The sequence below is a fragment of the Vicugna pacos genome, chromosome 1, assembly GCF_048564905.1.
Source record: "Vicugna pacos chromosome 1, VicPac4, whole genome shotgun sequence".
In the NCBI taxonomy this organism is placed as follows: domain Eukaryota; kingdom Metazoa; phylum Chordata; class Mammalia; order Artiodactyla; family Camelidae; genus Vicugna; species Vicugna pacos.
Genome location: NC_132987.1, coordinates 27,572,641 through 27,589,523, shown reverse-complemented (window position 1 = coordinate 27,589,523; position 16,883 = coordinate 27,572,641). Strand labels below are relative to the sequence as shown.

Here is a 16,883-nt window from a genome sequence, read left to right as displayed (position 1 = left end):
TCTCCATTGGCTTTTTCCCAAATGACAGAATGATGCACTTTTTTCTTTGTTTGTTGTGTGTTTTTTCATCTAACATCACATTTTAATAATTCCATACCTGTTCTTAAAGAGTCGCTTCGTTGTTTGAAATCATTGTCTTGAGTAGATGCCAGACTGATAGACATGGGAGTTATTTCCTACCTTTTTTTTTTTGCCAAAAAAAAATGCTGCCATGAATATCCTAGTAATATTTCGTTGGATTCATGTGCACAAATATCCACAGGATAAACTTCTGGAAGTAAAATTGCTGAGCTAAAGGATATGTGCTTTTTAATACTTTCTAGGCAGTGCCCAACTTCTCCAAAGGAAGCTACACCAATTCACACTCCCAAGAAAAGTCCACAAGGGTCCCCACTTCCCAACACCTTAGCTAACGCAGGGTATCTTTACATGTTTTGATCTTTGTAAATATGATCTGTGGAAAATACTATCTCATAGATTTCATGTGCATTTCTCTTATTATGAGAAGATAAAGGAAATATAGTGCGAGTTAAACCTCAGTAGTCAAATGATCTGCACATGTCATGGTGGGGTACAAATGACCTTGTCTGTATTTGTGAAGAGGATGCTCCCTATCCGCCTGTACTAAGCATGTTTTATGTACATACGTACATAGTTAGTTATATCTAGCAGTGGTGAAGGGTTTGTTCTGAGCCCTTGTTCGGTGCAACTCCCTCACCTGGTTGCTTTCTGACACACGGCCAGGAGTACAGTGTTGTGGCCCTGGACATGGATTTGCTCCCAATTCACAAGCTCTCTTTCTCTTCTCCCTTCTCACCTCTTGCTACAGCTTTTCCATAGGTGATAGCCATTCCCTTGGCTTTAAATACAAGGATCAGACTAGAGTGAGGCCACTGAGGGACCTAGGACATAAAATTTAAAGAGACATTCACTCTAGGGCCCCACAGCGTGACTGTCTTCTTAAATTTCCCTGTCTGCCGTAGGCGCCTTACTTTCCTGACCCTAGTTTCACCTCCTTAGATACCTCCGCCTTCTCCCTGGACGTCCAGACACATAAGTCCTACGTGTCATCTCCACCTGGATATCGTACACAGCTCAAACTTCAAATATCTAAAACACAGCTCCTGCATCACTTCCCACTCCCATGCCCAACCTACTCCTCCCACTCATCTATCTCACTTAACAGCATCACCATTTACTCAGTTACTCTAGGAGTTATCCGTGATTTCTTTCAACAAGCTCTATCTTCCATCTCCAAAATATGTTCCAAATCTGACAACCTCTCACCACCTCTACTGCTACCACCTTAGACCACATCCCCATCTCTTACCTCTGTAAATTTCCCCTGACCGCCCCACCAGGTATCCCAGCTTCCCTCCTCTCTCTACCCCTTTGTACTCATTAGTCAGTGGCCAGAGTGATCTTTTTATATCATGAAGGAGATCGTGTCACTCTCCTACTTAAAACCCTCCAGTAGCTTCCAAATGAATTTAGAATAAAAGCAGACCCCTTACTGTGGTCGACAGATCAGGATCCAGCAGGTGCGACAATCTGACCCCAACCCAGCAACCCGACTTCCACCTCCGCCTTGCCACCAGGAAGGTGGCAACCACCAACTGCCGCCTGCATGGGCTCACTCCTGCCCAGGCTGTGTTCCTTTTCCCTGGACTGCTCTTCCCCAGATCTTTATACAGCCACTTCCTGCTCAACATTCAGGTGTCACCTTCCTGACCACTTCTGTCCACTCACCCAATCACTCAAAGTCCCACTTCCCTGTTTTATTTCTCCATAGCATTATCACTACCTTAAAATGTCTTATCACTGTGCAACAGCCCCTCAAAGCTCAGGGGCTTAAAACAAAAACTCGTTAGTTCAGCTGGACGGTTCTCAATTGGGTCTCTCCTACTGTTACGGCTGAATGGCAGCTGGGGTTGGAGTCACCTGGAGGCTCTTCTGGGCCAGACTTCTAAGATTCTTCCCTCCCATGTCTGGTGCCCCGGTGCTCCTGCTGGTAGCCTCCTTCTCCAGCAGACAACTGGACTTCCTCCCCGGCAGCTCAAGCCTCCAAGAGAGAAGAAGTGGAAATGGCTGCGCCTTTTATAGCCTAAAATGGGTACGATGTACTTCTACTGCCATATTCACTGGTCAGAGCAGTCATAGGCCAGCCCAGGTTCCAGGAAATTGAGGAATAAATCCTACCTCTTAAAGGGGAAGTGACATGTATGTAAAAGGAGGCAAGAAATTGACCATGGCCACCTTTGCCTGTAAAACACCACATTCATCTGTTCACTTGTTATTTTTCTGTCAACTCCTGTTAGGTTCTAAGCTCCACAAGACAATAGGCACCTTGTCTATCTTACTTTATGGTTCTTTTCTAGCACCAAGAACAATGTCTGGCACACAGTGGGTGCTCAATAAAGTTTGGCAAACTAAAGTGGACTGAAGTAAATTTCTCCAGATTGGTTTGGCCAGGTTTGCTGATGCTAAGCATGCTGATGCCTCACCAGATAAGAGAAATACCACATTTCTAAAATATTTCATTTCCTCTGCAAGCAAGAAAAACTTGCCCTGAACACAAAATTTAGAGATAGATTTGGCATGTTTTCTAAACGGAAAATATTTCTTGTATCACCAGAAATTATTTTCCCACAGCTTGTGCTACATCAAAATATTGAAGTTGACTGAAAATACCCCATTCTTTAATCTTGGTGTGGACTAGAAACATTTTTTTTTTGTCACAAAGGAAATACAAAAACCTCCTGTTATTTGAACTCCTCCAGACAGCCCCAAACTGAAAATGTCATTACAAGTTAAAATAGATTAAAAAAAAATAGACTACTCAGAAATGTCATTAAAAGTTTGGTGATCAAAATGTAGAGTTCTGGGTTTTAAGGACAGTACTTGTTTATTTAAGTAATTACATATGACCGAGGGCAAAAAGAAAAATTCCTTCAAATCTCCCCCTTTGCTAGTTTTTACTGGTGAGTTTTATAAAATAATCTCATGTTTAAACCTTTTTGTAAATCCTTTGTAAATGAGTAAGTGAGAATGTATTCATCAGAAGGATTTTAGTGGCTTTTGAAGTTAGAATAAAAGGGATTTAATTTTTTAAATTACACTTGCGGATGACCGCTGATGAAATTTCTTCTAATCTTTGTTTTATCTCCAGTTTTCCCAGATTTGCTCAAAGCGATCCCAGTGAGCATCCACGTCAACGTAGTTCTCTTCTCCGTGATCCTTATCGTTTCAACCCTGGTGGGGACAGCCTTCTTCATGTACAATGCTTTCGGCAAGCCCTTTGAAACGCTACATGGTCCACTGGGGTTGTATCTTTTGAGCTTCATTTCAGGTGAGTATAAAATTCTACCTCTGAAGCCAAATAGGTTTTTCAATGGGTAAAAGATTATCAGCCTACCCAAATGTAAAGCGAAAATACATGTACATGGATGGTCACTGTGGCATTATTTACAAGAGCAAAAAGTGGAGAGAAATATAATTATCCAACAATAGGGAATTCAGTAAATGTATTAGGGTAGTTTATTCAAATGAACACAATGCTGGCATTAAATTAATATTTTGGAAGATGTAATCAAAAGGATACACGCTTGTATCAAAAAGGTAAGTGAAAAAAGCAGTATATAAGATTTTATAAACATGAATCCAATTTGATTTTATATATAAATATATATTCTATACTCTCCATATATATAGAGAGAGAGCCTCCATATATACAAAAATACATATATATATGCAGAGAGAGAAAGAGTCTATTTTGTTGGTAATAGTTATTTCTGAGAAGGAAAATTATGGGTGATTTTCATTTTTTCTCAAACTTTTTAATATTTCCAAATGTTCCATAATATGCATCTATTTATTCATAATCCAAAAAATGAATAAAAGCCATCAAACAAGAGTAAAGGGCCAGTGTCCCACCCACACATGAGTTGCCATATTCGAGCTTGCAGAGATTTTGTGTAACCTAACGGTAGGTGTATCTGGACAAGGAAAACTCTAAGCGCATCAATAAACACATCCTACTCACTAACCAGGGCTGATGGAAAAGCATTTAAAATCCAGTCAGTGCCACAGGGTGCTTGGCACATATTTACAAGGAGGAGAAAGAGAAAGATGAGAAAATCAAAAGCGTCTACACAACTCACACGTAGCCACTCTTCGACAGGAGGTCATTGATTTCACCCCACTCCACAATGTGCAGAAAGACTCAATGCTTTTGTCCTATTCCTGGGAAGCAAGTAATTTTATTAATGATTTCATGGAGAGAGGAGAGAGAATACAACTCACACCAGCCCACAGTGGATTGCAAATCCATATTAGACTCTTTCCTTTCACTCGGCAGCTGCCCTTTGGCTGCCAGGCCCCAGGCCCCTCATCTCTCTTTGCACCCCTCCCTTCCCCCTGCACAATTCAACTCTAGCCACAAACTTGCATAGCTCCCTCTCTACAAAACAAAGCCCCTTTGCAGTTAATGGGCGCTCACTAGTCTTAGAAGGCAGTGTACTGGCCTCCATCCATTATCACTAGAGCACACTTCTTGGGGTCTCACCCCATCTACATCTTGCTAATCAGATTATTTCCCCAACTAAAGCAGTTCTCCCTCTAGTGCGGGTTCTGCTGATTTTCTCTGTATCTCTCACAAGCAAATAATAGTTTTCAATGGTGCAAAAATGATGACCGCCGGGGGTCAGAGTCTAAGTCTTTCTCATCTTTCTATCTCTAGCAAAATCATCCAGCATGAGGCTCTGCACACAGTACACAGTGCAATATGTGTTCGCTGACTTGAAAACTCAGGGCCAGAAGGAGATGTTGACTTGCTCGCTTATATAACATAGTTTAGAAAATCAAAACTCGGATGGGATGGAACTAGCAGGGTAGGCCCACAGAGACGGCAGCACTCAGCCAGAGAGAGATGGAATAGAGTAAGATAAAGGAAGGCCAGGGGCTTTGCAATCAGGGCAGAGGAGCAAGAGCACAGACACAGGATGCCGACAGACTGACCAGGATGGTGATTCAGTTTCACGGGAAGGTCAGGTTCGAAGTGGGTACGGGGATTACTTCACCCCCACCCAGCAGACCAAACCAACCTGGCGGCCCTGGTGGTGTGCTGTTTTCCTGAAGACCCCTGAATCAACCAGGGACCAGCCAGACCACAGAATCCATGCTGCCTTAACAGAGGGAATACAATGTCCACCAGCAGTCCTTCTACTGGAGTCCCCAGACCAGCAGCATCTGCATCACCTGGGATCTTGATAGATGAGCAAATTCTCAGGCCTCCCTCCAGACTTTCCGAACCAGAAATTCCAGAGTAGGGCCCTCCAATCTAGGGTTTACCAAGCCCTCCAGGTGATTCCAATATAAGCTCAGGTTTGAGAACCCCCTGCTATAGAGGGTTGATTAAACAGACATTGGAGACAAAAAGGAGACCCTGGGGCAACTCAGATTTGGCAATGTGAGAAAGCAGCCGCCATCCTTAGGGCTGAGAGAAGGCGGCACTGTACCCTGAGGAGATGGCGCTGTCACGTGACACCATGAGGCAGTTCTGGGAGTGTGGAAAGGGCTCAGGAACCCCCCAGCTGCTGCTGCCGGGAATGGTGGTACCCTGAGGCAAAGCCAGTCAAACCCTCATCCCCTGCCCAAGGGTCCTCGTTCACCAGGTGCACTCCACTGGCAGAGTCTCGCAGGAAGCAGCTGACCAGGCAGAGCCAGGGTGTGGGGAGCCTGGACCCAGCATCGCCAAGTAGGGAAAAGAAGAGCCGGCATGACGCTGAGACACAACAGCTTATTAACCGGCACGGCCATCTCACACTCCGGCTCCTGCAGGAAACTGAGAACAGCCCATTTGGCAGACAAATGATTTGACAGTTCTAACGGATGACCCAACTAGCACTATTTGAAAAGGGAGATGACTCAGAGGATACAGAATTTAATCCAAGTCCCAGATCTTATCTCAGCCTTTGGCCAAGGCTAAGGCAAAGAAAACCTGAGCACAGAAATAGATGCGGGAACACACAGGCTCTGTGCTTACACTGTCGCTCTTTTATCTTTGAACTTGTTGCAGAAGCAGGTGCTCAGTGAAGGTTTGTGGATAAGGGAAGGAAAGAAGGAACCAGTTCTAGATCTGTGTCCTGCAGAGGATAAAGGCCTGGTGTTTCCAGATCATCTGTTTTTTTTTTAAGCCCTAAATTCTTATTTTTAAATACCAAAATTTCAACAATTTTTTTAAAACTGTGCATGACAAAACATCTTTGCGGGTCAGAAGGACTGACTGTGACCTCCAGGGGTAATAGGTCACTCCTAAATCACAGACTACCTCATCTCCCTTCAATCCACACACGGTGCCCAGAAGCCCCTGGAGGTTTGGAGGTGTTTACCTAGAGTTGTGATATTCAAGGAGACCTCAGCTCTAAACCCCACTTTTGGGAGGGCGGGGGTTTCACAGCCCTTATCACAAACACTCTGAACATGAGCCAATGAATCACACACTCAGAGGCCTATATTAGGGGTTCCTTTAGTGTCCCCCTAAATCACATTAGAGACCACCCCCCACCAGAAGCTCTCTTCCACTGAGTTTCCTCCCCTATTTCTCTGCCCAGGTGGCCTCCCGCATAATCAGCAGAGAAAAACTCCTTCCTCCTATTTCTTCTCTGTACACTCACCTCTGGGTTCCCCAAGATGCCCCCTTTCCTTGCACTGATGTCATTCCAGGGCCATTTCTTCGGCTGTCTACCTCCCTGCTAGATGGGGACCCAGGCATGGCATCCTGGGACATGAAGATGGTGGGAAGGGAAGGGAAAAAAGCCTTCCTGCTTGTCCACCAGGGATCTTCCACGCTGCCCAGAGCAATAGCGCTGGGAGCATCTCCTTGTCTTTCCTAGTGTGCTGCAGGCCAGACCCCGGGGGGAGGAACGGAAAGGAAGCCACCCTCTGGATGAGGCCAGCAATGGTTTCGGTCATCACAGCCTCCTTGTCCTTACTGCCCAGTATCCAGTTGCCCTCCCTCCTGGACCAGAAGTTCCCTGCACTTCATACGGCCTCCACTTTGGTCCATATCCCTCCGCCTTCTTCATGTAACTTTTCTGCTCCATCATTGTTCCACGAAACCCACTCAAGCCCGTTAATTTGCTCTTTCTCCTCTTGCCAATTATAAACTACGTCTGAGAAGTCTTTCCCCCGAGTTCGGAGTTTAGTAACATCTTAATGGTCTCTCCTAGCTCATTTTGGACAGTGATTCTTTTCCCAGACTGTGCATTAGAATCACTGGAAGAAAGTTCTAAACATCCTGAGGCCAGGTCCCACCCCATACTAATTAAATTGGAGTCTCTGTGTGACCAGTGTTGAGAACCACTGATCTGGGTGCACGTGTTTCATTTATTCAACAAATCCTGACTGAGTGCCACCAGGTGCCAGCCATTATGAGAGGTACTGGTGATACCACAACCAAAACAGGACACTGTCCTGACTTTGTGGAGCCTACAGTCTAGTAAGAGAGTCTACAGAAGTGTACATAAGTGATTCGAGCTCACAATAATCTCAGTAAGTGTGATAAATAGGCTACTGTGATACAGAATGAAGGGGAGGGGAGATCAGGTCTCCATATGGTGGTCAGTGAAGGCTACGCCACGTAGCTGAGTTCTAAAGATACAAAGGAGCTGAGGACCCTCAGGGAACTTCCCAAGGAGAGAAGAAAACACACGTGGGGATGCTTGAGAAAGAAGCCAGCTTGCTGTAGGGACTGAAAGAAGGCCCGTGTAGCTGGAGGGTACACAGTCCTCACCCCATCCCATCCTGCAAAAATTAGAGTGATCAGTTGACGTCAGTTAATGCCAGACCTCAAAAGCCATGGTAAGTCTTTTAGAATTGACTCTAATTGCAATGAGAAGCTTTTGAAAGGCCTTAAGGACAGGTCTGATAACTGATTTATCTTTTAAGAAATATTTGGTGAAAGACTAGGCTATTGCACTGGAGATGAAGAGAGATGAATGGATGCTAAAAACATTTTGAAAGTGGATCCAAAACGTTTTGCAGGTACCTTAAGTACCTTAAGCAATGAGTAGACAGTGGTGGCATTAACCAGGATGAATAAGACAGGGGAGAAACAGGCTTAGAGTTCAGGGCGAAAAAGAGGTGGGGAGAGGAGCTTAGCATTAGAAATCAAGTGTTCTATTTAGGGCATGTCAAGTTTGAGATCCTATGAGATGTTCCAGAGAAGATGTCAAGTAGACACTCATATAGATGAGTCTGGAGCTCAGAGAAGAGGTCTAGACAAAAGACATAAATTTAGGAGTTGTCAGGATACAGATATTATTCAAAGCAATGAGAATGGATGAGATCATCTAAGAAGAGAATGTAGAGAAAAACTGGCCTAGGACCAATCCCTGAAAAACACCATCAGTTAATTTTTGGGTGGAGGAGCCAGCAAAAGACCCTGACTTGGCATGTCCAGAGAGGAAGAAGGAAAATCAGTGAGATGTGGTGTCCCAGAGTCTACAAGAGGGGGACATTTAAAGAGTACAGGTCAACAGTGAGCCTTGTGAAAAGGAAGCCACCTGTGAGAGTAAACTGGGGGGGGGGAGCACAGGGGAAGGCAGAATGGAAAACAGGGTGAAAAAAACTTCCCTCCAGGGTTATAATACAGTAGGAGAGCGAGGGAGACATACTCAGATTAAGGAGGTAGAGAAAGAGAGGGAGCCAAAATAGAGGAGCTGAGGGTAGAAGCAACTAGACCCCTGGTTTCCCACTGGAGCACTGATGTATGAGGGTACGCCTTTCATACCTTCCATGCGAGAAGTTTCACAGACTCTCACCCAGATGCGCATGTCAGAGAGCAGGTTATATGGAAGACTTGCCAGGGACCGATGGCAGCACATCCGAGACGGCTCAGTGTATATGCTCAGAGGAGGCTATGAGATGTACTGGTTCAGGCCTTTTGGACGTGATGAAAACCACCAAAATGCGGACTTAGTGAAAATTTCTTCTCTTATAATATAGCATCATGTTTAAATTATACCAAGCAAAACAAAGAAAATGACTGCCTTTCTTTAAGAAGGGGATGTTCCTAATAGTAACATAATTAATTATGCTAATTACAGCTATGGCATGGAACATAAATAAGCACAGCCATATGTGAAAGAGGAAGACAGGAGAATAAAGAGCAGTAAGAAACAGAAGAATGCTTATGTCACAGAGCAGTTTCAGCACTAATAATATCCTGGCCTCTGTAATAAGTTGAGGGCATATTATTCTGCAACTGGTAGTGAAAACCAGCCTGCAACTTATTTCCACTTCAGTCCTTATGGAGGAGCTGTTGTTCAGAGTCTGAGAAAGAGATACAGGAACATGCAGGCATTAGAGCCACAGAGCCTGAGGAAGGGGAGGATTGGGGGTGGGAAAAGTCACCAACGGAAATACTCGACTAGTTTCTCAGCACAAACTTTAGAAAGACGGCCACAGAAGAAAGAGGAGCAACATTAGCCAGCCCATGATGGTAACAGGCAAGGAATTTTGATACGTAGGGCAGCATCCAAAGCGGCAGAGCCGGAGTGACCGGAGTGCACCTCAGGGCATTCAGGCAAGTTTACCCCGCTTTGCCCAAGCCCAGCCGTGCATGAGCTGGTACAACCCAGGAGAAGATCAATCTCGTCCTATCACAACTGCAGAGAGATCCTGTCCTGTTCAGAATGTGCACATGTGTCTTGCCTCTGTTTCATTTAGTGCCACAATCCAAGTGCTTGCTACCTCCTCCAAAGCCCACTCCAGAAACCCACACAAACACGCCTCACTTCTGCCTGGTTCTCTTCTTCTCTCCACTTAACCCCCCCGATTCCTTTGCACTCGCTGTTCCCTCAGTGGGAAATGCTTTTCCCCTCAAATATCTCCCTTCTCACTCCCTGACTTCTTCAAGAGATGCTAAAGTGTCACCTTCTCCCCAAGGCCTCCCCTGGCCACCCCCTTCCCTGCTTTATTTTATTCTCCTGAATACATCTCATGCCCTGATAGACGATTGAATGTATTTATTTTGTTATTGCCTCTCTCACCACTGTCTGTACCACTGGGAGCTCCATGACGATAAGGATTTCTGGCTGCTTTGTTCACTGCTGTATCCCCAGTGGCCAGGACAGTGCAGTAAGCGCACAAGAAGTCTTTGTTGAGTAAAGGAATAAAACAGAAGCAGCTCTACGTATTTCCTAGTAACAAGTCACAGTCTCCTTTTCTGAAAATCAATTCAAATTAGAAAAAGATCACGCTTTAAGAGCATATCTTCTGTGCACAAATCACCCTTCTCACTAAAATGACATTTGCAAAACTCGCAAGACGTGGGGTCCTCAACTCTCCCGTTACAGACGAAGAAGCAGGAAAGCTGAATCTCCAGCTGACGTCTACTTCATCCGCACCTGCTCTTTGGAAACACACAACCAAGTTATCTCCGTGACGACCTCAACATTTACTCTTAGATATTAGCTTGCTTTACTTGTCTACATGGTAGCCACTCATCTCTAAAGCAGTTTGGAACTGGTGTAGCTTCCAGCTGAAGAAGAAATCATTGCTGGAGACCTGACCAATAATAACGGACTTTCTAGTGAGATTTACACAATTTCACACAAAATTAGCATCTACATCTGAAAAGTCGTGGCTTTTCCGACCCCATTTGTCATCTCTCAAGACTCCTTAAAGAACGAAATTGATCAATTGATCATTCTGCAGAGGAAACAGAATGCCTCCAATAGTTGTCACTGTAGGAGAGGAAAACTTCCCACTTCCCTTCCAGGTTCTTTGGCTGGCCTCATAATTAAATTGACATTAAGACAGATTAACAGGAGAAAAACAAATTTAATTTCATACGTGTACAGGAGCTCTTAAAATATGAGACTCCAAGAATAGAACCAAGCAGGTAATTTTTATCCCTTTCAGACAAAGAAATAATAAATTTGTGAAAAATTGACAAGACAAAGTGTTCTGGGCTTTGGGTAGTAAATTAGTGAAGAAGTAGCAAGGTTTGTTTATACAGCCATCTCGGTCCTGGATGCCTTATCTCTGGTGATAAGGATGCCTTCCACCCTCCAGGTGCGGGGAGGCTACCCTCCACACAGGGAATTTATTTCCTGCTTTCAGGGAGACAGAAGAGGGTCAGGCTGTCCTTCTTGCACTAGCTGTTTCTTAAGTAACTTTACTTCTAAATAATCAATATGTTGAAGTGGTATATTTTGGGGTGGCAAATTCTGCTCCCCTCTCATCCTCTTTAAGAGAGTTTAAAGATGACATGTTAGCTTTCTGGAAATCTTGGCCATTCATTTAAGTGGAATTGAAATTCGAATTCATTATTTCCCAAATGCTATCTTAGTGATAACAGGAGAATACTCCAGAGTTTTGGGTTTTTTTTTTCACCTTTGAGGACACATTTCTACCAAAACTTATGGTACCCTGGACTTCTACAGATCCTGGCAGGAAGTTCCCACTCACAAAAGCATAGTCACCCTCAGGGGTCACCAAGGAATGAAGAAGCAGTTTTCTTGCTGGCTGTGCCCTTCCTTCCCTATGCTGTAAGGACTGGAGGGGAGAGGTGCCCAATTCTGCAGTCCCAGACAGCTGCCAGAGGAGAATCCTGAGTGTGCAGTGTCTAGCACACTACATGTGTTTGTTAATTGACTGATAATTCATGGTGTGACAGCCCTATGACTCAGCTCTCCTATTCAGACAGAAATTAACTCAGTCATCAAAGTCATTAAAAAGAAAAGGAAAAAAAAAACCCACTATAGTACGAGCCAGATGGTGGGGACATCAAACAAGTGAAAGGAAAGTGGCTCATCTTTGAGTAAGACGCCCAGCAGCAAAAGCTGGGCCCGGTGCTGGTTACATACCAAACTCTAGCTTGAGCAAAGCTTGGCAGGCTCTCTTAAATCTGCTGTACTCAAACCTTTCTTGGGAGCTGGAGCAGTGCTGGTCAGGTACGTGGGGAATCTGTCCAAGAGGCCCCGGCTGAGTTTGGGCTCCTGGTGGACATGAATAACTGGGCCAAGGAAGGCAGCACGCAGACCTGATCCTAACATCTTTGAGGCCTTGGGCAAGAAAGAGCACGAATGAAAGCCCACATGCCACGTGTCTAAAGATTTAAAAGTTATAAGCTATTCAATAAAACTTGTTTGATCCTTTTCCCTTGATAAACATCTCTCCGTAAGGACCTGGAAGGCCAGATTCAAATTTAGAATTTTGAGCCCTGGGAATTCCGCACCCAAATGTGCTGACGGGAGGAGACGCGGCCCCTGCCTGTTCACTTCTCTTCCCATGCCTGGTTCCGCCCACACCGCAAAGGGCCCCAAGCACACACGTGCGGACGCTCCACTGCATATCTGAGCTCTGACCGTGCCCTTCAAACAGTGGTTCCTTGACCACCCTCTGGCCTCAGGGCTGGGCAACACCAGATCCAAATCCATCCCTGGGTAGACCAACCCAGGGAGATGCCTGTGCCAGCCCAGGAAATGTGCTCAGGGTTGTGTGGGGAGGAAACTCCTGGGTCCTGGGAGTAAAGACTAGAGTGTGGGTCGAGGACTCCAGATGGACTCATGCCACTGACTTCAAGGATTCCTCATCCCATGGCGAGAGGTGTCAACAGGAGAGAGACGGCAGGACCCTCTAAATCTGGGACGCATAGCAGGAGTCCCCCTTACTGGGGTCTAAGGGCTACACTGGAAACGGGCTGAGCCCTGTTCTCACCATCACTCACATCCCTTACACACCTCTCTCCACGTCCCCAGCAGTCAGGCCACAAAGAGAGGCCCTTCCTGGGTATCTTTTGGCCCATAAGCCATGAAGAGTTACCTGTAGTCCCTCATTTCTTTTAGAGCCACAGACAGGCAGAAGTAAAAACATTCTAAAGTCACGGAGTTGTTTCCCCTCACATCTCTTAGCAGTCCCTGAGGGGTTGGCAGAGACGTGGGCTGGGTTTCCATGCTCTGACTCTAAAATGACCAAGGTGACCTCTGGGACAACCCCAGGATCCAGAGAGGAATCACAGCCCGTTCTCTCAACCGCTAGATCGTGTGCTGTTTTGGGGAGTCTGCAAGCTTGAAATATTAGCACCAGCAAAGCGCTACTGGCCTTAAGGTACCCCAGCAACTCTGACTTTTAAGAATTTGAAATGAAGTCTCACTATGACGCCGTCTCCTTAACAAAGTCGTACCTTTAAAATATTTAACAACTTGAAAAAGGAAACCGAGTTTGAATTTCCCTATCAAGCACGAAGGAAATATAGTATTTTGCTTCTGTCTAAAATTCGCCATCTCCTCACACAAAGAAGGTTCTTACAGTAAAAGCAATGGCATTTTCTCCACAATTTTCAAATAAAGGATAAAGAGAAAATAGCATCGCAGCCTTTTTGTTGGATCTAACAATAAAGGAATAATATGGTTTTGCCAGGGGAGAGTTCTGGTTTTAAGCTCAGAATACAAAACTAGGCAGACAAATTAAGGAACATTCTCTGAGACTGCTGAGGAGTGAAGTTTCAAGAATACTGTATCATTTGATTACTCAGAGGTGGGTGATGATGAGGAACAAGCTGGTGGGCCAGTCCTAGGTGAGATTCTACTGGAAGAAGTGGAATTTCACCTTTCCTGCTCCCCCCGCTCCACCGCCTGCCCTACCTGATCCAGTCTCTACCCCAACCCAAAGCCAGCCTGTGGGAAAGGAATGGGGGCTGTCACTTGCCTCGTGTCTGGAATGCACTCCCCACAAACCAGCCCCCCTCTGCTAACTTTTCCTGCAGCTGCTTTCAAGGAACCTTCTATGATGCTGCCCACCCTCTCAGCAATAGCCACCTGCACCCCCCTGACTGTTACACTCACTGCGGTTGGTTTGTAATTGTCTCGTCTGAGTCCCCTGCCTGATTATACTCTCTGTTAGAGCAGAAACCATATGCCTTTTCTCTAATGTTGAAATCTGCACCACTATTCCCATGCTTGGCCGTTAATACGTCTAATTGAATAAATGAATGACTGAATTAATGCATGGGAACTTAAGCCACTATGCTGTGGCTCCCAGGGTATTTGAATTAACCATAATTGACGGCAAAAGCACTTACCCCTCCTCAAGGAGTCATAAACCTAATGGGTCAGCATGCGGAGGAACCAGGCTCGGTAATATGTTCTTTGCGGGCAGCCTACCCGAGGTAGTCAGGCTGTCCTTGGTGTGAGGTGGGGTGAAGTAAGGGATGAGGATAAGGACTTGCAAGATGAAGAGAAAACTTAAAAACCATAGGGAAAGCTACCAATTAATAAGCATTTATATGTGCCCATTCTCATAAATGTTAATCTTGAATCATCTTTATTATCCACATTTTATACACAAGGAAATTGAGACTTGCAGGTTAAGATTGCCTACTTTCACATAGCAAGTGGAGGAACCAGGGTTTGAACCCAAATTGGTTTGACCAAGGTCAGAAAACCATCTCAGCAAGTCTCCTACTAACTAGCACCCCATGGTGGCATCCTGGGATGCACCCGTAGCTGTGGAAGCCCTTGGGGTCCTGGCTACCCACGGTGCGCCTGCCTCTGTCCCTCTGGCCACCTGCTTCTGCCCCTTGTGCCACCCACCCACCTGGGGGGCTCCCCTTCTCCATCCTCAGGGAGAGGGCCTAGCAGAGTTTCCAGGCACCACTCAGTACAGCATGCCCCTGTCGGGCAGAGATCTCCCCAGACCACAGCCACGCCAGTTAAGATTAGATTAGGCTACCAGCAAGTGATAAATGAGGGGGAAATAACAATAATAGCTTAAATTAAATAGGTGTTTATTATTCTCTCACATAAGAACCTAGAGGGTGAAGTCCAGAGCTGGTTTAGTGGCTCCAGGTGTCTGATATCCAAGATTCCTCTTTCTCTATAATACACGGCTTCCATTTCTAAGGCCACCTGGTCCAAAAATGTCTGCTGGAGCTCCAGCCATTGCATCCATATATCAGCCACAGGAGGGAGGATGGGGAAAAGACAGTGCAGGCCCCTAAAACTGCATACTTTAAGGAAAGTTTCCTGCCCCTACATCCCAGGCCGTCTCAATCAACCAGTGTAGACAGACTTTGTTCAAAGCAGAAACACACCCAGGTAAAAACCGAGTTCTGGTATAAACAAGAACAGACACTCTCCCTCTCAGCCCCTTATCCGATGCCACCTTTGCTCAGGGACACCTCTGGGCTGCTGTGGCCAGGTGGGAGCTGGAGGAGGGGGAGGAGTCGTGCAACCTTCTGAAGGAAGCCCGAGGGTGTTTCACAAGGGGGCTGGATGACTGGCATTTCTCCTGCATGATCTGTGAAGTACAGAGAAATTGGTTCTCTTGAAGCCACATCATAGCAGTGGCTGCTTTGTAGCCTGATTGCACCACTGTGCTTTTAAGGTGCCCAGCAATTCAGCCTTCTCCTCATGCAAAGTGGAGCATCTCCCAGTCTTTGTAAGATCAGCTCGCTTCTACCCCCCAATGAGTCTTCTTACTCAGAGCCATAACCCAGGCACTACCACCCATTGGTTGGAGAATTAGGCTCATGATTACAAACTTGAAATCTATTTTTGCAGAAGAATGCAAATGAGGGTGACAGGAAAAGGTTTTCTTTAGTTTGCATGTAAACCCTCTTCCCTGCCCCTCACAATCAGGAAATATTTGTCCCAACATGTTGTTTGTTCCTTCTGTTGCAGGCTCCTGCGGCTGTCTTGTCATGATACTGTTTGCCTCTGAAGTGAAAATCCACCACCTCTCAGAAAAAATTGCGAATTATAAAGAAGGAACGTATGTCTACAAAACGCAAAGTGAAAAATACACCACCTCGTTCTGGGTGGTTTTCATTTGCTTTTCTGTTCATTTTTTGAATGGGCTTCTAATACGACTTGCTGGATTTCAGTTTCCTTTTGCAAAATCTAAAGACACAGAGACAACTAATGTAGCCGCGGATCTAATGTACTGAAAGGCAAACATTTCTGTGATTTTCACAGTAAGGGAGTAGAATGGTTTTGGTCACCTGGATGTGGTTAAATCTGTCCATCCTTTTAGATTCACAAATTAAAGCACCCCACTCTCTGTGATAATATTTACAAACTATGTTTTAAGGGTACAGGTTGGAAAGTAAGGGGAGCAGAAGGAAGGCTCTGGAAGGTTGTTTGACCTGGTAGGAAATTGCTTTGCCTGGGTACTCAAGTCATTTGACTAGAACGGACAAACTGTTACTTCATATCTACACCACAGCGCAAAATGCCTTCTCCATCAGGGAGGGACCGAAAGGCAGGGGAAATATATTTTTAATACAAACAAATACTATTTCTGATATATCCACACATTTGTTGCCACAGGTATCGGAAAACAGAGCTGGAATCACTTTCCTAAAATGATAGTGCATTAAATGAGCACTGATAAAATATATCAACGTACTTTTGAAAAAGTCGTTTAAAGCACTGTCTTATTATTCATACCTGTTGGATGGATCTGCAAAATCTGTAAACCTCTAAAAGGAAAAAAGAAGAAACACAGTGCTTTTAACAGACATAATTGCTGAGACCGCTGAGAAATCATGAAAATTGATTCCTTCTAGTAAACTGGATGCAAAATGACTCCTTGGGGCTGTTGCTTCTAACTTTAGTGTCTTCGAGCACTAATTCCCAATTATGAAAATTATTTTACATTCTGGGATTACGATGGTATCACTGTGTCATCTTGGGTTTTAGTCTATCACAAAGCATAACCCAAGTAGCTTTTTTTCCCCTGAATTACCCATGAAATTGATCTGCAGCTGACCAAAGGCCACAACTGAATCTGGAACTCACCCTTCCTCTGTCCTCCATCTGCTGCCGTAAGTAAGCAGTCAGGAAGAGGCAGAGAATGGCTGAGAACAAACCACC

General features: G+C 45.1%; 1 protein-coding gene across 2 annotated transcripts in view; it reads left to right on the top strand.

Annotated features, from left to right (window-relative positions):
• CLRN1 (clarin 1) overlaps positions 1–16,008 on the top strand; it is a 35,257-nt gene extending 19,249 nt beyond the window's left edge. The window contains exons 2-5 of one of the 2 annotated variants that reach the window (XM_006202804.3): positions 3,170–3,349; positions 4,358–4,382; positions 12,489–12,502; positions 15,690–15,955. In XM_006202804.3, coding sequence (XP_006202866.2) covers positions 3,170–3,349; positions 4,358–4,382; positions 12,489–12,502; positions 15,690–15,955 — 485 coding nt within the window. Of the gene's footprint in view, positions 1–3,169; positions 3,350–4,357; positions 4,383–12,488; positions 12,503–15,689 lie in introns of both variants that reach the window. The other variant, XM_006202803.3, reaches the window with a different exon arrangement.
• The last annotated feature ends 875 nt before the right edge of the window (positions 16,009–16,883 follow it).